We start from the raw sequence: 21,784 nt of genomic DNA on the forward strand, positions 1-21,784 counted from the left end.
ATTATTCTATTATTTTATTATTAAAATATAACATAAATCATCTTAAGTTTCTATTGCATTACTATAGCAATTACATATTCTGAATCCCATCTGTGGAACATATCAGTTATCACAATAATTTTTTTCTTTCAAGGGGAAGAGTTTTTTTAAGGTTAATTAAAACTAAAAGGCATAAAATTTCCCATTCAAATTCACTAAAACAGAGTCAGTAATATCACGGGTGAATGGATAAATAAGTCAGAAATATCATTTCCATTCACCTTCCTTTTTTATTTCTCATGAATAGAAACTACTATATCACCATATTAAAAGGTATCAGGTTTTACTCAGATATAAAGAGGTAAACTGTTGATTATTTGCTATTTTGAGTTGTTCAAATTCTCTGAAGAAAAAAATTAAGGCAACTTACTTTGGAAGCTGAGTAAAGGCTAGAAAACCAGCTTTGGAAGCCACAAGCCTCCTCACAGCCTGGAACTGACTCTCAAGTTCTGCATTGGAAGCAACAACATCCCCCTCTTGGGACAATAATGCCGTTATGGCATTATTGATCAGTTTTTCTTTGTTTTCTGAGAAGAGACCCTAGGTAAGGAAGAATAGTTCAAAGAAGTTTCCATACCAAAAGTTAATAACAATGAACATATTATGATACAATTTATCTTACATCCTGCGTTACAGCATGGAGAACTCCACTATATGAAATATTAGCGTTGAACCTGAATACAGCATCTGCAAAGTTGCCATCTGTAAGGAGATGAAATGTTCAAAAAGATTTAGAGATCTGCATTATATTTCTTAAATTATTGTTAAGTAGATGGATGCAAATGAAATTACATTTAAATCAATACTTACTTGGAGGTGTAGCCAAGAATCTGAGATGAAGGCTCTCTACTTCTTCATCAACGGGCATGCTGAGTAACCCCCATCGTTGACCTTTATGAGTTGATGTCATTTTTACACAAACATCTCTGTTACCAGAGGCTCTTACTCCATCCAGCAAACTTGCTAATAAGGAATCTCTAATCAAGGTTAAAAATAAAAAGGTTTTAGGATTGATAATTTAGGAAAATTTTGATTTAGAAGGGAGCATTTAGAAGGCCCTTTAGCAGGCTACCTGCTCAGGGGGCCACTCTGGGTACAAGGGAAGCTAAAAAGAACAGTGGCATTAGGAGAGAACCTGACATTCCACTACTAGCTCTTCACTTTGCTGTTACATACCATGTATGAGTTACTAAAGGCATGGAGTGTTAACGTTTTCTTCTTGTTTTTTAATTTTAAGATTTTTAACTGTTTTGCTGAGGTATAACTTACAAATCACAAAATTCATTCAATTAAATCGTACAGTCTGGTAATTTTTAGTAAATTTGTACAGTTGTGCAATCATTATCACAAACCAGTTTTTGTACACTTCCATCACCCCAAGGCAACCATTCATCTCCTTCTGTCTCTACAGTTTTACTTTTTCAAGAAACTTCATCAAGAGAATGAAAAGACAAGCCACGTTTGGGAGAAAATATTTACAAAAGACATATCTGATAAAGGATTATTACCCAAAATATACAAAGAACTCTTAAAATTCAACAACAAGAAAAACAATCCAATTAAAAAATGATCCAAAGTCCTTAACAGAGACCTCACCAAAGAAGATATACAGACAGCAAATAAACACATGAAAAGGTGCTCTACATCATATGACATCAGGAAAATGCTAATTAAAACAAGATACCACAACACCAGTATTAGAATGGCCAAAATCTGGAACACTGACACCACCAAATGCTGATGAGGATGTGGAACAACAGGAACTCTCATTCACTGCTGGTTGGAATGCAAAATGGTTGGAATGCACAATGGTACAGCCACTTTTGGAAGACAGTTTGGCAGTTCTTACAAAACTCAACATCCTCTTACCCTATGATCCAGTGATTACATTCCTTTGTATTCACCTAAAGGAGTTTAAAACTTACATCCACACAAAACCTGCACACAATTATAGCTGATTTACAATGCTGTGTTAGTTTCATTGAGTATATTTATATTAAAGTAACTTGCTGCCACTACCCAAACAATTTAAGAATGAAAGTGAAAGGTGCTATTTTTTAAATACTTTAAAAGTGTAAGTTTCAGAAATACACTTTATTTTTCATCCTTTCATTTAAAATCAAGTCACCATTTTTATACTCTTTAGAAACTTGAAAACTAAATGAAGGACATTTTACATATGCAACAAAATAGAGTTGTCTTTTCCTAAGTTACATAATTTTAATGTAACTTATGTAATGAAGCACTTTAATGAAGCACTTTGCCTTGCACATACTAGGATCTTAAAAGCTAGATGAATTTTAAAAAATACCTTTCTGTTGAAGAGTATTTCCGTATTTGGCCTTTTATAAATTCAATGGTAAAAAGTTGTGGGTTTTCTGAGTCACAAACCAATGCAAATACCTAAGGAAAATAAAACACAAGTTCCACGAAAGACATTTAGTTTTACAGTATTTCATTAGAAAAACTACACATCATTTAGCTGACAGAAGTCAATATTTAAAGATGTAACTTGTTTATAATATCAGACTTTAAGAGCCACTTAAAAGTCTCATTCAAATTTTCACACAATATCAAATAAAAAGTTTTCATTGTATACTTGGAAAATAAATTTTGCAATATTCATTGTTCTAAGATCAGTAAATACAATGAAGAATACAGATTCTTCCTGTTTCCTATTCTTCAGGTATTAAAAAATATTAAAATAGAAAGAAAATTATTCTAATTTATCAATAAGGAGAAATCTCATTTAAGCTAATATTGCTGAAACTTACTTCTCCTAAGGGCTTCAATGTTGCAATATTATAGGTTGCTGGATCACGTTCCACTAAACATGTTTCTGTAAGTGCTAGAATTCTTTTTATAGGTTCCTTCAAACAAAATTGATACATATTAAAAAATTATTGAAGAAAAATGTCAAAATCAGATGAACAAATTTTTACTTTTAACATATGGGCTTACCGAATGTCTAGGTGATATTTTTTGGACTACAAACTCTGCTAAAGATGTGATGGATTCATCAGTGCTGTATTTCCCAAAGCGAAGATTCAAATATTGCTCAAATTCTAAAGGTTCTTTTCTGATCCGCAATGAAATACCTATATAGTTGCCAGCATGATCTATTGCACTTTTGATAATTTCTTCTCTTTGTTCTGATGCAAATAAATGCTGCACAAATTTTGAAATTTAAAAAGTCAGCGTTGAAATAACTAAAATGTGACCTTAGTGAAATCAGCTCATAGGAAAGTGACTGAAGGGGCACTTCTAGCAAAAAAAGGTAGATCTTATCAGAAGTAAATAAGCAGTGTGTTGTGGCTGAAATACTATTATTAAATTAAAATCACAAAGTCTGAGATAGAGAGCCTGGCAAAATAATCACTGAATAGAAATTATCTCCTAACTTCTCAGAGTCTGGTTCTCATCACCGCGTGGAAAACAGCGCTCTGGGGCTTCCAGAAGAGGCCCCAGGGACCCCAGCTAAGTCCAGTCAGGGCGTGGGTACTATGTGGACAGGATTCCCAGTTTCAACTAAGGTAGCTCTGACTTCGTCTGTTTTTATATAGTGGACTTTCTTGTAAGATTACCTTGAAGAATGTTTAAATGTTTACAAGTCATTGGCCTATGAATATTACAAACCAACCTCCAGAGTGTATTACAAAGGTTAAGGATATATTGCTACTTGCATTTGGTACCTGGAGGCCAGAAATGCTTAATATCCCGTGAAGGGCAGGGCAGGAGAATCCCACACAAGAAAGACCTGTCCTGCCCAGAATGCCACTAACTACCCTGCTGAGAAACACTGGATCAGATCATGTTTTAAAACCTCATTTTATTCCCAGCAGCATATCTAGTCACTATGGATGCAGCAGGTACCAGATGAAGGTTTGCTGAATGGATCTGTCATGGTCTCATATTTGTAGTGAATGTCTCATTTTAGCTAGTGTCTTTTAAAAGGCAGACAGTATGCTTAGAAAGTGGATGATTAAAATTTAAAAGTGCTTGATGCCATCAAGCAATAAAAAATGTTGGCAATTCTTATCCTTAATGTTTACCTTATGCATTGTAAGGCTTGGTGAATTACTGTGATTCTGTTAAGGTCTGTGAGGCCATATTCCTGTAATTAGGTATGTTTTCCACCAAGGTGTTAATCATTATAAATTTCCACCACCCAGGGAAGAGAAAGACCTTTGGACAGCACTATGACAGCAGGTTTTAGGCTGCTTTAGTGTGGGAGAAGGAACTAATTTTCTCTTTGGGCCTTCACCTTTTGGGTCTAGACTCAGAGGTAACAAAATGTCTACATGTACATTCCTAGATGAGGGACACTAGGATGGTACCCATCATCTGGGTAAGCAGTGAAATCTAGGATGAGTAAAGGCCTGTAACTCTGAAGAGTTAACATATTTTGTAAGTCAGATTGTTCACCCCATCCACCATTTTTTTTTTTTTTTTTTTTTTTGTGGTACGCGGGCCTCTCACTGTTGTGGCCTCTCCGGTTGCGGAGCACAGGCTCCGGACGCGCAGGCTCAGTGGCCATGGCTCACGGGCGCAGCCGCTCCGCGGCATGTGGGATCTTCCTGGACCGGGGCACGAACCTGTGTCCCCTGCATCGGCAGGCGGACTCTCAACCACTGCGCCATCAGGGAAGCCCCACCATTCTTTTTACTTCCCTTTTGCTACCCTCTAGCCTCTTGTATATCCAAAAGACTTGCCCTGGCTCTGTTACCCAGGGATGGATAATTTATCTACAGAACACCAAATCTTGGAGTAGTGTTCCCAGGACATTAAGGTAGCTATGGGAATTAAAATTCTCAAGAGAAAGGATTCTTGAGAGTAAGTTCAGCTGAGCCTCTCCATGTGGACCCTCTTAATGCTCATCTTTGAGATGTGGGGTTTAATTAAGGCAGGACGTTTCTTATAAAAAAAGATGGTCATCTTCTACAGCTCAGCTTCTACTGCCAACATACAGGGCATTCTGCCGTATCCCAAAATTTACATATAATTCAGAATTTCAAGACAAAAACATGCAATAAATTCCAAATTTGAAGTTTCAATGAATATTCAGATTACAAATAGCTGGGCGAAGGAAAGAAGACTATTAAAAAAAAGATTTTAAAATACCTTTTCAAAGAAAGCTTAGAAACTTTCAGGTAAGACATTAATAATAATGAAAATAAAACTGTAACTACCATTTATTGAATATTAAGCCACACACTGTGCTAAGCATTTTACATAGATTATCTGATTCGATCCAAAACACAAAAACCTATTAACATACCTATTACTCTCCTCATTTTATAGAGCTGCAAATTGGGATTCAAGCTCAGGTCTCTTTGATACCAAAGCCTGCACTCATAATACATATCATACTTCCTCCCTGAGGACTCAGGAAATTTCAAAATTAACTCTGCTGTCCTTCAAACGGTCATGTCCCTTTTAAAATGGCTTTTTAAAAACACTACTTACCAATCTACTAAATCCGCCATAAAGTATACAAAACCCTCCTTGATAATCAGAGAGATCTACAAAGCCTTCAATATTTCTATAGTCATAGGAACAGAGGACTCTGTTGGTCGCAGGATTAATTTGGTCAAAGCCTCCTGGTGTTACTTCCAAAATGACAGGTTTTCTTATATCACTCCAGTGATGCTTATAGCAGTTATATCTCTAGAGAGAAAGATAATAATACTTTTAGATTCATATTTAAGTTTACCATAAAACACAGTTACATTTAACTTATCAGTCACTACTGAAACAACCAAAAACTATAAATATGTAGAGATACTATCCAAATTGTTAAAATCATTTTTATTTTAGACATTTGGAGGTTTATGTTTATTCAATTAAGAATGTTCATGCTAACTGAAGACAGTATGTTCTTTTACAATTAACAAAGGTTTGGGTTACAATATTTTGTGAAACAATTTTAAGTCACCTTTATGCAAATCTATAAAAAAATTTTTTTAGGGAAATCCTAAATAGAAATGTTATTCTTCAAGAGTTCTATTGGAGAAAAGATTTCAACTTTTGTTAATGGATTTCTAAAAATTAGATTATAGTTGCTTTACAATGTTGTGTTAGTTTCTGCTGTACAACGACGTGAATCAGCTATATTTATACATATATCCCCTCCCTCTTGGATCCCCCCCCCCCCCCCCCGACCCCATCCCACCCATCTAGGTCATCACAGAGCACTGAGCTGAGGTCCCTATGCTTCTTTTAACCAAGTTAGATATAGAAAAGAGCTAAGTCACATTTCAGGGCTGTTACAGTATTCAATTTAAACACCGTAGGCTTTTCTAATCACACCATTGGAAACATCTTTAGAAGTTTGATCTCATTAGCAAGTAAAATTCCATTTAGAGAACATTCCTTTGTAAATTAAAGTACCTAGTATCAGAAATAATTACAATGGTCAACATCCATTTACTACCCAGTTTTACTCTTAAAAAGAAAAAAATGTTTAATTGAGGCTGCTAACTAAAATGATGTGTATAGAATAATTTAAAATAAAGGCAAAATGAGGTAAAGAGAAAATAAGGATAACAAAATGTCAGATGTGTAGTGAACATTCCCTTGTCTACCCAAAAAGACCACAAAGTTTGCTACCCATCAATATGAAGAGGAACACATGGTCAGTTACATGATTCTTAAGGTAAAAATAAACTGGTTGCTGCTCAAGAGTACAACTATTTCTAATACTAAAATAAGAGAAAAATTCTCTTGCAGGTGTTCAGAAAAGACAGTAAGGCATTAGATAATAAACACCTCCGCTAATACTCCAACATTAAACCCAGCAATGAAGTTCACAGGATCATACCACATCAATCCCCTCAGCATTACTGATCTATGGCATCATGCACATTATGGTTTCATAAAAGGAATTCTGCTGAAAGACAAAAAGGCCTGCATTAACCCAAGAATATATCTAGAGCCTTGATTCTGAACTAAAGGATGGAGCAGTGCCACACCTTTCCAGCAGAAGTGGGGGTAGAAGGGAGGCCACAAAAAGTGGTGCTTTTCCCAACTATGCTGGTTTACATGCCCCACAGCCCACTCGCACAGGATACTCTCCATTCCTCCAGCTGATAATCAACTGTCAAGTAAAGAGATTTGCCAAGGGAAACAAATCACTGTCCTTCAGGACTGTGGAGGCCAAGACAGTCTTGAGAGACCTTGATTTAGAGTATATCCAGGGGCAATGAGAGGCCTGAGGCCAAATTCAACTTATGTAAAATTGCTGTCCTTCAGGCAATCTTCTAGGGATACTGTTTTCACCACAAAATTTTGGAAAGTATTAAGTTGCTGAAGTTAACGGATATAAAAGGAAGCTTATAAACAAAATCTCTAAGTATGCTTCTGGAAGCAGTTGTTTTCCAAACAGACGAGATATACAGAAAACTCACCCACTAACATAAAATAACTAAAATAAGCATACCAAATTATGATTTATATAAATCTGATTGTGCCTCATCATGTATAAGAAACAAGTAGCTCACCAAACACCATTAAGCTATTTTAAATGGCTCCTGGGCAACCAGTCAATTGCTTGAGTTGAGATCAGTGAGGCTTTTGAGACACTAAAACAGGAATAGAACATCTATATACAGGATGCGTGAGGGCTTTTAAAAAAAACAGGGGAACAGTGCTGCCAGCATATGAGAGTTCAGATCCTGCCTTCTGCCAGAGGCTAGCGTTCTGGACAGTGCTATGAGTTTACACATTACTCTACATCCCCCCTATTTCAAGGGAGTGAAAAAAGTATCAACACCCATTTACCGTCCCCAGAAGACTCTGATTTAGTTTAAATGCTGCTGTAACGTGACTAGAGAAGGCCTGGAAAAGTTAAATTCTAATGAGCTTCCTGAAAGCTGTCAGTGCACCCTGCAAAGCTTCATTATTGGCCAGATCCAGCGCAAGAACATGTAATAAGACAGTTTCAATACATAAACATTCTTAAAACTTTAATACTTCTGAAATAGGAATCTCCTACACCAAACAACTATTGCATGGTCTAACAAGTATTATCAGCAGCGTGAAGCTTCTCTTGCTGTTTCAGAATACTGAATAAAGACTTCGTGAATGAAGCATTGTTTTTAATGCTGAGTTCTAGCTGAAGATTTTTTCCCAACTATCAGCAGTAACAGTCATAAGTCTAATTATTCATATTTGAGTTTCCTGTTAAATTACACTCATCTCTCTATCACATGATATCAGGAGACATTAAAGTTGTTTCATTTTTTTCCCCTTTAACTTTGCCATAAAGGGAACACACAGTTCATGGAATGATTTCTAAAGCACAACATTTGAAATAATAAAGATAGATATTAATAAATGTTAAATACTTGCCCTTCCTGTGATTTTTCCTTCTGAAAAATCAGTTCTAAATCTCTGAAAGAGAAGATATAAGCATAGTTTATAACCACAGATTGGTAAGAAAGACTCACATTTCAATTCAGTACTTTCTATCCAAAGTTAAAATCCTAACTTGGTAACCCTGATATTAAAAAATGTTATTAGGGACATCCCGGGTGGCACAGTGGTTAAGAATGTGCCTGCCAATGCAGGGGACACAGGTTCGAGCCCTGGTCCAGGATGATCCCACATGCCGCGGAGCAACTAAGCCTGTATGCCACAACTACTGAGCCCACGCGCCACAACTACTGAAGCCCGTGTGCCTAAAGCCCGTGTTCCGCAACAAGAGAAGCCACTGCACTGCAGCAAAGAGTAGCCCCCACTCGCCGCAACTAGGAAAAGCCTGTGTGCAGCAACAAAGACCCAATGCAGCCAAAATAAATAAATAAATCTATTACAAAAAATGTTATTAAAGTTATAGTTTAAGGATATTCAATAAAGTGTGAAATTTTACTGAAAAACAGGATAGATTAATTAAACGTAAAACTGCTTTGTTCTGTATAATGTATTTAAAAACTATCAAATATAAAGGATTAACCAGCCTATCAGTAAGAAAAAAGTGAAAGTTTCACAGTGTCGAGTTAAGGGTCAATAAGAAAAAAATAAGCATAGTGGGAACAGGGACTCAGAACATTAATATTTGTAGTTTAATGTAACTGTTTCATTAAGAAAAAGAAGAGAGAAATTTAGTTTATTAACATGAAATGGTTCTTACCAATGCTTCTGTAAGAAGTTCTGTTCTGTGCTCTGTAGAAAATTTTAATGTTTCTGACTTTTTTCCACTGCCTTTACGAAATGTGAGGTTGAATTCTGTTCCTTGTCCTTTTCCAACAGGGCTGATGCTGCAAATGTCTCCATAAGGCCACTAACAAAAAGAAAGGAATTCTTTCAACTTGTGCTATACTATGGGGAAATGCAACTCTTATTTTTACTACTTTAATTTCACAATCACTGATTAAATGAGAAAATTTTACAAAACAGTACTGAGGTCTAGAAACGGTTTTGTCTTACAATAATTCTATAAAACAAACTTTTAAAAGTTTTCAGTCATCAGAGACAATAAAGAAGTCCTATCCGTTTTCCAAATTCAATGATTGATGACATTAATCCAAAACAATTAAAATACATAGATGTGAAAAGAACTGGGGAATAGCATTTTATGATTACCTACAAATGTGTCAAAAACAGCAACAAAAAGAAGAATCTGTAAAACATACCTAATTTAGAATTAAAATAAACTAGAATATATTTATGTTTACTTACCCATATTCACATTAGTCTTGCCTTTATAAATAGTAACCTTACTTTCATTACAAGTATTTTCCAACCACTGCACTTGTGACTTATGTATGCCTGTATTACAGTAACAAGGCTACCTTTAAAATTATAAAGAATTTACGAATTTTACATTAAAAAGACTGCTGTAATCAATAGTAACATATTAAAATGTTATACCCCTTAGAGCCTAGAAATAAGCACACACATGCCCCCTTTATTTATGCTTGGTCCTGAGCACTTAGCATTATATAAGCATATTAATCTTTTTCAGATTTGACACTTCTACCCTAAAGTACTGATTTCAGACAGGGAGTCATGGGTCAGGTTTTAACCTGGCTTTTAAAATTCAAATGGAGTTCAAACACCTAATAGCTTCTAACATAATTACCTGATTTGTTACTTCTAGGGTATTGGGATTATATGTAGTAATCGCATGGGTTCCAACTGAAAAGACACGCTTATACCTACAAAGGAAGTACTTAAGTTTAGTCTTAAATAAAAGAAACATTTTATAACAAAATACATATAACATAAAAGGAACATTTCAATAAATAAACAGAAATGTGTTAACTGATTAACGTGACTAAATATATCTTCGTTTTATATTCTCACATTTTTAATGTTCTGAAATGCTACTGGTATTAAGACCCACCCATCACTCATTTTACTGTGAAACAGTAAGATCCTTAAGTAGAAAAGTAAAACCTATGCAAGCAATCTTGTGCTGTTAGTATACATGAAGTTAGCAAATCACTGCCAGAGGATGCCAAAAGATTCTAAATGGGAAAATTTTATTAAAAAAAAAAAGACACTGTACACTACTAATTGTTTCAAAATATCCTTTCGACAAGAACATGATGCAAATGAAGGAAAAGCTATGGCCTACAACTGGTCTGTCACACTACTATTCTGGAATCTAAATAATTTCTATTTAAGCAACTACCTATTACATTTAAGTGCTGCAATTTTATAGAAGTAGGAAGGTTACATCACAGACAAGCAATTTTCACTTCTCACTTCACTTCCTTCACTTAAAGCAACATATATGAAGGAGAAAAACCATCTGGGTATCAGTAATCCTTCAGAAGAGAGAGCAATTCATAATGATAAAAGTGGAAACTGAATTAGAAAAATTTATTTAAAACTGAAGAATTAGCTCTTTGGAAATAAAATAATAAAATAGGTCTAAGAAAATACAAAAACAAAATTAGGAATGAAAGAATTTATAACCATAGACACAGAAGAAAAAAAATGATGTAAGTCTATGCTGATAAATTTGAAAATTACGAATAAATCAACCCCTATATAGAAGAATTTAAGAAAGCTGCAAACAATTACACCCTAAAAAAGTACCAAGGCTCAAACAAGGAGATGAAATCTTAAAGGAACAGGTAAATCCTTTGCTTCTTAAATTGTTCCAAGAAACAGACTAAGGACAGCTTCTCAATTCTTTCAGTGATGCTAAAATCTAGTAAGTCAATACAAAAAAGAAAAAAAATACACCAATCTATTTTTAAATAAATACTATCAATATGAATCAAATGGCATATTCAAATAGTAATACACCATGACCAAAGACGTCATTTTAGGAAAACAGTTGAATATCAGAAGAATGTATTAATTGATAATATTTATTGAAATATCTATTTGTATTTTAATAAGAGATTTTTAAATGATCAAAAATGTATGTTAAACACAATCAGATGCCCTTTTTTTTTTTTGCCGTACGCGAGCCTCTCACTGTTGTGGCCTCTCCCGTCACGGAGCACAGGCTCCAGACGCGCAGGCCCAGTGGCCATGGCTCACGGGCCCAGCCGCTCCGCGGCACGCGGGATCCTCCCAGACAGGGGCACGAACCCGCATCCCCTGCATCGGCAGGCAGACTCTCAACCACTGCGCCACCAGGGAAGCCCCCCAGATGCCTTTTTTATATGTATGGAAAAGACTGTGCTTTTCTGCTTTAAACTACTAATACAGTAAAAAGGCACCTTAATCCAGCAGCCACTAGCTGACTCAAGGGTCACACACTAGGAGTATTCCCATTAAGATCAAAAGAGCTCTCTTTCACATTTTAATTTCCCTATTATTTCTTCTAATCATAATATTATATAATAAAAATGATGAAATTCCCATTTTGGGGAAAAACGATAGATTGTATTAGTCTTCCATATTGCTATATTACAAATTTTTCTCCCTAATTTCATATGTCTAAAGTGGAATGGGAAACTAAAGAATGAGAGCCCTTCCTTTTAACATAAAAACATTCATTTGCTGCTTTCTAAAGTGGGGAGAAGTTGAAGGATTGGTGAAGTGGATGAGGATTTATCTAAACAGATAAAAAGTCTCAAAACTTCAGAAGCTTAATCAACTAATGGGAACAAAGAAAAACAAAGAAAATCTTATTAAAGCAATATTTGCCTCAGAAGATTACATAATGAAATCAAATGTATGACAGAAATATGAATTCACAAATTCTAACTTTCAGAATCATCTTGAGAGTCAAACATGACACTTTTTTTAAATTTTTATTGGAGTATAGTTGATTTACAATGTTGTTAGTTGGTTGCAGGTGTACAGCAAAGTGAATCAGTTATACATATACATATATCCACTTTTTTTTTTTTTTTTTTTGCGGTACGCGGGGCCTCCCACTGTTGTGGCCTCTACCGTTGCGAAGCACAGACTCTGGATGCACAAGCCCAGCGGCCATAGCTCACGGGTCCAGCCGCTCCGTGGCACGCGGGATCCTCCCGGACCGGGGCACAAACCCGCATCCCCTGCATTGGCAGATGGACTCTCAACCACTGCGCCACCAGGGAAGCCCTATATCCACTTTTTTAAAGATTCTTTTCCCATATACGCCATTACAGAGTACTGAGTAGAATTCCCTGTGCTATACAATAGGTCCTTTTTAGTTATCTATTTTATATATAGTAGCGTGTACATGTCAATCCCAATCTTCCAATTTATCCCTCCCCCCCTTAACCCCTGGTAAACATGTTTGTTTTCTACGTCTTTGACTCTATTTCTGTTTTGTACATGAGTTCATTTCAAACATGCCAATTTTTTTAATCCTGAAATAAAACTACAGAACTTATTTATTTTACTCTGGGAGCAAAAGTGTAAGAATTAAATGCCTGAAATGTTCCAAATGTCAACTAATGTTGTCATATTCAAAATCTTAGAGGATCTCAGTTAAGAAAATATACTTTTCAATTCTATACTAATTTCCTCCACACAACGAAGCCCTTTCTAATTTCTAACATTTTTCTCATGTAACTTTTTCATCCTGATTTGTGCCGTGCAAAAGAACTTTCCAAAATGATGGAAACATTCTGTATCTACACTGTCCAATTAGGTAGCTCTATTGAGCACTTGAAATGTGGATAATGAGCAACTGAATTTTAAATTTTATTTAAACTTAAATAGCCATGCATGTTTAGTGGCTACCATATGGGAGAGAACACAATCTAGATCCTGCAGCAAAAGGATGCTGGAGTGAGGTGCTCATTAGGCCCAAAGTACTGTCATGACTAGTAAACTCAGAGCTATGTTTCAGATAAATACAGAGCTCTAAAGCCTTCCTAAGAAGAGAGCTGTAAGAAAATTCTCAGGAGAATTCCCTTCCATTCCCCTTTCTTCCCCTTCCTTTCTTCTAAGAGCTCCCCATGCCTCTCTCCTCTAGAATGGCTGCTGGACTACTCTTTAACGTTAGGGCAAATACTTCTAGGTCATTTAAAACATTTATAAGCAGCCCTAAACCTTCAAAGAGTATCTAAAAAGTCCCTTGGAGATCAGATTTAGAGATTAAAATCTGAATGAGCTCACATGTATGGTATGTTAGTTACACCTGCAATTTAAGGTTTTTCTCTTAAATTTTACTTTCACCAAGTCACTGGTGTCTTAAGTCATAAAGAATAGACAAATACTCTATAAATTCAAGGAGGTACATGTCTTCCTTATCTTTGAAACTCTAACTCCTAGCATAGTACCCAGCACTGCATAAAGCCAGGTACTCAATAAATGTTTATCCAATAGCTAAACAGACCAGTCCATGCATTCAGATCTATATGACCCATGAGTTTACTCTTGCTTTTAAAACACAATATAAATCAGATAGCAATTAACAGCACACCAATTTTTTTCCTCATAACCATTGTGACACCAGGAAAAGACTAAGTTCATATCTTTAGGAAGAAAATACATTTTATTCATTATCTGTAATGAGAAATTGCCATTTTAATTTTTTTTTAATATTTTTTATTGGAATATAGCTGATTTGCAATGTTGTGGGGTTTTTGTTTGTTCTTTTGGCTGCATCGGGTCTTCATTGCTGCACGAGGCCTTTCTCTAGTGGCGGCGAGCAGCGACTACTCTTCGTTGTGGTGCGCGGGCTTCTCATTGCAGTGGCTTCTCTTGTTGTGGAGCACGGGCTCTAGGCACGCGGGCTTCAGTTGTTGTGGTGCGCGGGCTCAGTAGTTGTGGCTCGCGGGCTCTAGAGCACAGGCTCAGTAGTTGTGGCACACGGGCTTAGTTGCTCTGCAGCATGTGGGACCTTCCTGAACCAGGGCTCGAACCTGTGTCCCCTGCATTGGCAGGCGGATTCTTAACCACTGCACCACCAGGGAAGTCCATGAAATTGCCATTTTTAAATCATAATAATTTAATTTGCAGTTCTATGGGTCTGAGATGAATCTCTTGGCTAATTCTTAAAAATTATCATACTAAAAACAAGTTCTTATTACAAAATATACAGCTACATAAAATCAACTACAAAAAGAATAAAGTAGACAAAATGAGAAATATATGACAGATGATGCCATACACATGATGAAATGTGAAAGCAAACACCTTTGCCCCCAATGAAATTAATATTCATTAGTAAATATATAATATTCAATATATTTACTGCACTTGTTTACTTTTCTTCAGGAACTAAAGCCACACACATCATTAAATGCCTGTAGGGAGTAGGCATTTCTTCCACTCCTTAAGTTTTCTTAACTCACAGATTTATTCCAATGTGATAGCCTATTAAGAAATGATTTACATTACCCATTAACTATAAGGTTATTTAGAATCAGGAAACTAATGGTACTCAAATAAATTAGAAAGTATTTGAGACAACTGCTTTCTGTGTTGGATCATTTTGCTCCCATAGCAATCGGTGATAAAGAACTGGGTGATAAGAACAAAAGATGTGCTAACAATAGTGCTGATAAGAAAGATCATCTGACAGCAAAGCAAGACCGCTGAAGCAAAAACTGGGGATGTACTCCAGTTTTGTATCTTGATAAGTGATGTTCAGATTTTTTAACAGACAGATTAAATTTATATTAACTTACATGAAAACAAACACACTCCTGTATTAATTCCTGCAAATAAAAATGTTATGCCATTCTTAAACTTTCTAGTCCTTATGAATATTGCTTTCTTCTTTGAAACAACTTTTTATATCACGATTTTTTTCCATATGGCAAATTTTTTTTGGGTGGAGAGAAAAAACTAATATATTAGATCAGATATTGCATATTAAGTATTATCATGGATTGATCCAATATTAAATGAGCATAGTGTGCTGGGTTGAACGGTGTGGCAGTGAATAAGAGTCCCTTAAAGACCTAGTTTCCTCTGGGCAGATATTTTGTTTGTTATTTAGTTAACTAATTCAGACATCTGAAATAAACCTCAAAGTAGTAATAGCTAATATACCTGTCGGTCATTGTATGAAAGTTTATTTCGGATTTGAATTTCTTAACTAGCTTATATCAATTAGGCATGTACAATAGTATCAAGAGAAAGAGATATTACAAAAATATTGGCCACCATCACAATGTCATACCCTTCTGCACAAAAATTCATATTATTCAGTTCTCTCAAAATAGAGAAAATTAAACATTACTTTTTTGTAAGGTATAGAAAAAGCTTGTGTTTATTATAAAACAATGGTTCTCAAATTTCTTGGGATAATAAAACCTTAGTGTGTTACTTTTAAAGTTAAGATCCTCAATCCTTTCAGTGGACAGTCTATGCAACAGGTCTCAAATAAGCCAAACACATCTAATCAGAGTTGGACAACAGCTTTTATGTTACCTCATCTAGTCCTTATAACATACAGCTCGAACCCTTATAGTACCTTGAGTAAAGTTGGCTACTTTTAGTAGTTGACGACTACCAGTACGAGAGAACCAACTAACCTATTTGTTTTCCAGTACTGCAGATATTGACTATTGTTCCTTAGTTCTAAGCCAATATATACTTCTCCACAAATTTCACCCTCTGGTCCAAGTTCTGTCTTTCAGCTTCATATGAAGCATACCTAATTTTTCTGCCAATCAGACTTTCAGTGCGAATTCTTTCCTAGGTTGAACACCTAGGTGCCTCAACCATTTAAAAGTAAGATCTGGGGGCTTCCCTGGTGGAGCGGTGGCTAAGAATCTGCCTGCCAATGCAGCGGACATGGGTTTGAGCCCTGGCCAGGGAAGATCCCACATGCCGCGGAGCAACTCAGCCCCTGCGCCACAACTACTGAGCCTGTGCTCTAGAGCCCGCGAGCCACTACTGAGCCCGTGTGCCACAACTATTGAAGCCCGTGTGCCTAGAGCCTGTGCTCCACAACAAGAAAAGCCACCACAATGAGAAGCCCACGCACAGCAACAAAGAGTAGCCCCTGTTGGCCGCAACTAGAGAAAGCCTGCATGGAGCAACAAAGACCCAACGCAGCCAAAAATAAAATAAAATAAATAAACAAAAAGATTTGGACACCAATTTCTAGGAGCCTTTAGGATTCTCACAGAATCTAGAGTTTTTCCTTTTATTATTAAAAGCTTGAGAATCTAGTTACTTGAACTAAATTTTAGTCCATCAGATAACGTAACTAGGGATAACTGAAGTGCAAGTTTTCTCAAAGAGTTAAGAGATCAATGGTGGGCTTCCCTGGTGGCGCGGTGGTTGGGAGTCCGCCTGCCGATGCAGGGGGCACGGGTTCGTGCCCCGGTCCGGGAAGATCCCACATGCCGCGGAGTGGCTGGGCCCGTGAGCCATGGCCGCTGAGCCTGCGCGTGCGGAGCCTGTGCTCTGCAGCGGGAGAAGCCACAACAGTGAGAGGCCCGCGCACCGCAAAAAAAAAAAAAAAAAAAAAAAAAAAAAAAAAAAAAAAAAGAGATCAATGGTAAGCACTCTGACAGTTAAGCCCATCAGCTCTGGAGTCACACTGCCTGGGTTCAAATACTGCCTAAACTGTTCACTTACTGTGTATCCTCTGATAACTTGCTTAACCTCTCTAAGCTTCAGTTTCCACATCTGAAAGATGTGGATAATATGCATACTTAGCTCATAATGTGAGAATTAAATAATCCATGTAAAGTGCTTGTCACTTAGTGTTTATAATCAATAAATGTTATTCTTATTGCTCTTATTCTGTTGACTGAATAATGGGCGGGAGGGTTCAACACTCCACTAGTCACTGAACTAATTATTATCAGTATCATTATGTTTCAAGTATCCACGACTGCTGAATTCATATTTAAAATACAGAACAAAATTAATTGATCATTCATCTCATTATATTACCGGGATACTCCATTCTGGTCAAACTCCACTTGAAAGATGAGTTTCACCTGAGAGGGCTCATTTACATTAGAAGTTGTATTCCTCAGAAAAGAGAAAAAAGAAATGTATAGGAGGTACATGTAAAAGTATGAGATTAGATCACTCCCTAACACCATACACAAAAATAAGCTCAAAATGGATTAAAGACCTAAATATAAGGCCAGAAACTATCAAACTCTTGGAGGAAAACATAGGCAGAACACTCTATGACATAAATCACAGCAAGATTCTTTCTGACCCACCTCCTAGAGTAATGGAAATAAAAACAAAAATAAACAAATGGGACCTAATGAAACTTCAAAGCTTTTGCACAGCAAAGGAGACCACAAACAAGACCAAAAGACAACCCTCAGAATGGGAGAAAATATTTGCAAATGAAGCAACCGACAAAGGATTAATCTCCAAAATTTACAAGCAGCTCATGCAGCTCAATAACAAAAAAACAAACAACCCAATCCAAAAATGGGCAGAAGACCTAAATAGACATTTCTCCAAAGAAGATATACAGAGTGCCAACAAACACATGAAAGAATGCTCAACATCACTAATCATGAGAGAAATGCAAATCAAAACTACAATGAGATATCATCTCACACCAGTCAGAATGGCCATCATCAAAAAATCTAGAAACAATAAATGCTGGAGAGGGTGTGGAGAAAAGGGAACCCTCTTACACTGTTGGTGGGAATGTAAATTGATACAGCCACTGTGGAGAACAGTATGGAGGTTCCTTAAAAAGCTACAAATAGAACTACCATATGACCCAGCAATCCCACTACTGGGCATATACCCTGAGAAAACCATAATTCAAAAAGAGTCATGTTCCAAAATGTTCATTGCAGCTCTATTTACAATAGCCCAGAGATGGAAACAACCTAAGTGTCCATCATCGGATGAATGGATAAAGAAGATGTGGCACATATATACAATGGAATATTACTCAGCCATAAAAAGAGACGAAATTGAGCTATTAGTAATGAGGTGGATAGACCTAGAGTCTGTCATACAGAGTGAAGTAAGTCAGAAAGAGAGAGACAAATACCGTATGCTAACACATATATATGGAATTAAAAAAAAAAAAATGTCATGAAAAACCTAGGGGTGAAACAGGAATAAAGACACAGACTTACTAGAGAATGGACTTGAGGCTATGGGGAGGGGGAAGGGTAAACGGTGACAAAGCGATAAAGAGGCATGGACATATATACACTACCAAACATAAGGTAGATAGCTAGTGGGAAGCAGCCGCATAGCACAGGGAGATCAGCTCGGTGCTTTGTGACCGCCTGGAGGGGTGGGATAGGGAGGGTGGGAGGGAGGGAGACGCAAGCGGGAAGAGATATGGGAATATATGTATATATATAACTGATTCATTTTGTTGTGAAGCTGAAACTAACATACCATTGTAAAGCAATTATACTCCAATAAAGATGTTAAAAAAAAAAAAAAGAAGATATACAAACTGCCAACAAACACATGAAAGAATGCTCAACATCATTAATCATTAGAGAAATGCAAAGCAAAACTACAATGAGATATCATCTCACACCAGTCAGAATGGCCATCATCAAAAAATCTACAAACAATAAATGCTGGAGAGGATGTGGAGAAAAGGGAACCCTCTTGCACTGCTGGTGGGAATGTGAATTGGTTCAGCCACTATGGAGAACAGTATGGAGGTTCCTTAAAAAACTACAAATAGAACTACCATATGACCCAGCAATCCCACTACTGGGCATATACCCTGAGAAAACCGAAATTCAAAAAGAGTCATGTACCAAAATGTTCATTGCAGCTCTATTTACAATAGCCCAGAGATGGAAACAACCTAAGTGCCCATCATCGGATGAATGGATAAAGAAGATGTGGCACATATATACAATGGAATATTACTCAGCCATAAAAAGAAACGAAATTGAGCTATTTGTAATGAGGTGGATAGACCTAGAGTCTGTCATACACAGTGAAGTTAGTCAGAAAGAAAAAGACAAATACCGTATGCTAACACATATATATGGAATTTAAGAAAAAAAAATGTCATGAAGAACCTAGGGGTAAGGCAGGAATAAAGACGCAGACCTCCTAGCGAACGGACTTGAGGTTATGGGGAGGGGGAAGGGTGAGCAGTGATGGGGCGAGAGAGAGTCATGGATATACACACTAACAAACGTAGTAAGGTAGATAGCTAGTGGGAAGCAGCCGCATGGCACAGGGATATTGGCTCGGTGCTTTGTGACAGCCTGGAGGGGTGGGATAGGGAGGGTGGGAGGGAGGCAGACGCAAGAGGGAAGAGATATGGGAACATATGTATATGTATAACTGATTCACTTTGTTATAAAGCAGAAACTAACACACCATTGTAAAGCAATTATACCCCAATAAAGATGTTAAAAAAAAAAAAAAAAAAGAAAAGTAAACCCAACAGGTTTTTACAAAATACTTTGAGGAAGACATTGTAAATATATCCATGTTAGCTATATCAACCTTTCTCGAGGAATTAATGTATTACCTAGCTAAAAAGTGAAAGCCATTTCTAAATGTATTTATGTCTTTCAGCACAATAAAAGTCTTATTTTGAACAAAAAAAAAAAAAAGAAATGTATAGGAAACATTCTGCGGTAACTCAGTGAGAAAATGTCCCACTTCTAATTAAAGGGCATCCCATGAAATGTAGTATTTTTTTTTTTTTTTTTTTTTTTGAGGTACGCAGGCCTCTCACTGTTGTGGCCTCTCCCGTTGCGGAGCACAGGCTCCGGACGCACAGGCTCAGCGGCCATGGCTCACGGGCCCGGCCGCTCCGCGGCATGTGGGATCTTCCTGGACCAGGGCACGAACCCGTGTCCCCTGCATTGGCAGGCGGACTCTCAACCACTGCACCACCAGGGAAGCCCGAAACGTAGTATTTTAAGGACTTATTTTCTGTGATGCAGGGTCCATATTTTTTCCTGCTCACATGGAGCTTTCTTTTAAACAGGCTTTTTTAGAGCAGTTTTAGGTTCACAATAATATTAAGCAGAAGGTACAAAGATTCCCAGTATACTCCCTGTTCACACCCATGCACAGCCTCCCCCGTTATCAACAAGCCCCACCATAGTGATACATTTGTTAAAACTGGTGAACCTACACTGACACATCATTATCCAACAAAATCCACAGTTTACATTAGAGTTCACTCTTGGTGCCTTACATTCTATGGTTTGGACCAAAGTATAATGACATGTATCCACCATTACAGTATCATAGAGTAGTTTCACTGTCCTAAAAATCCTCTGAACTCTGCCTATTCATCCTTTCCTCCCTGCTAAACCTTGAAAGCCATGATCTTTCTACTGTCTCCAAAGTTTTGCCTTTTCCACAATGTCATATACTGCAGTTGGAATCATATAGCACGTGGCCTTTTCCGACGGGCTTCTTTCATTTAATATTATTATGCATTTAAATTTCCTCCATGTCTTTTCATGACTTGATGGTTCATTTTTTTAGTGCTGAATAATATTCATTGTCTGCATGTACTACAGTTTACTCATTCACCTACTGAAAGACATCTTGGTTGTTTTCAAGTTTCAGTAATCATGAATAAAGCTGCTATCAACATCTGTGTGCAGGTTTCTGTGTGGGCATAAGTTTTCAACTCCTTTGGGTAAACTGAGTGTAACTGCTGGATCATATGGTAAGAGAACGTTGAGTGTTGTAAGAAACCACCAAACTATTTTCCAAAGCGGCTATACCATTTTGTATTTCCACCAGCAATAAATGTGATTTCCTGTTGCTTCACATCCTCACCAGCATTTCGAGTTGTCAGTGTTCTGGATTTTGGCCATTCTAGTAGATGTGTAGTGGTATCTCTACATTTGCATGCATTTCTCTGAATTATTTGCCATCTGTATATTTTCTTTCCTGTTTTTTTTTGGCTGCGCCACACAGCATGTGGGATCTTAGTTCCCCGACCAGGGATCAAACCCGTGCCCCCTGCAGTGGAAGTGTGAAGTCCTAACCACTGGACCGCCAGGGAATTTCCTGAATATTTTCTTTGGTGAGGTCTCTGTTAAGATCTTCGGCTCATTTTTTAATTGAGTTGTTTGTCTTCTTATTGTTGAGTTTTAAGGATTCGTTGTATAACAGTGCTTTATAAAATATGTCTTTTGCAAATATTTTCTCCCAGCTTGTCTTTACATTCTCTTGATAGTGTCTTTCACAAAGCAGAAGTTTTCAACTTTAATGCAGTCCAACTTATCAATTCATTTTTTTCATGGCTAATGTATTTGGTGTTGTATCTAAAAGTCATCACCAAACCCAAGGTCATCTAGATTTTCTCCAATGTTATCTTCTTGGAATTTTATAATTTTACATTTCACACTTAGGTCTGTGATCCATTTTGAGTTAATTTTGTGAAGAATGTAGAATCCATGCCTAGATTCATTTTGTTGCATGTGGATGTCCA

The 21,784-nt window shown here is 36.8% G+C and overlaps 1 protein-coding gene across 3 annotated transcripts in view; it reads right to left on the reverse strand.

Moving 5' to 3' along the window:
- The window catches only part of DNAJC13 (DnaJ heat shock protein family (Hsp40) member C13), a 125,327-nt gene that overhangs the window by 82,040 nt on the left and 21,503 nt on the right, over nt 1-21,784 (reverse strand). For all 3 annotated transcript variants that reach the window (XM_082839219.1, XM_082839218.1, XM_082839220.1), the window contains exons 3-12: nt 10,121-10,196; nt 9,170-9,319; nt 8,389-8,430; nt 5,506-5,706; nt 3,001-3,207; nt 2,814-2,909; nt 2,351-2,442; nt 850-1,016; nt 662-741; nt 410-579 (exon numbers count right to left, since the gene is read on the reverse strand). In XM_082839219.1, the coding sequence (XP_082695345.1) occupies nt 410-579; nt 662-741; nt 850-1,016; nt 2,351-2,442; nt 2,814-2,909; nt 3,001-3,207; nt 5,506-5,706; nt 8,389-8,430; nt 9,170-9,319; nt 10,121-10,196 (1,281 nt within the window). The remainder of the gene's footprint in view (nt 1-409; nt 580-661; nt 742-849; nt 1,017-2,350; nt 2,443-2,813; nt 2,910-3,000; nt 3,208-5,505; nt 5,707-8,388; nt 8,431-9,169; nt 9,320-10,120; nt 10,197-21,784) is intronic.

This window comes from Leucopleurus acutus, assembly GCF_964270905.1.
Source record: "Leucopleurus acutus genome assembly, chromosome: 5".
Lineage (NCBI taxonomy): Eukaryota > Metazoa > Chordata > Mammalia > Artiodactyla > Delphinidae > Leucopleurus > Leucopleurus acutus.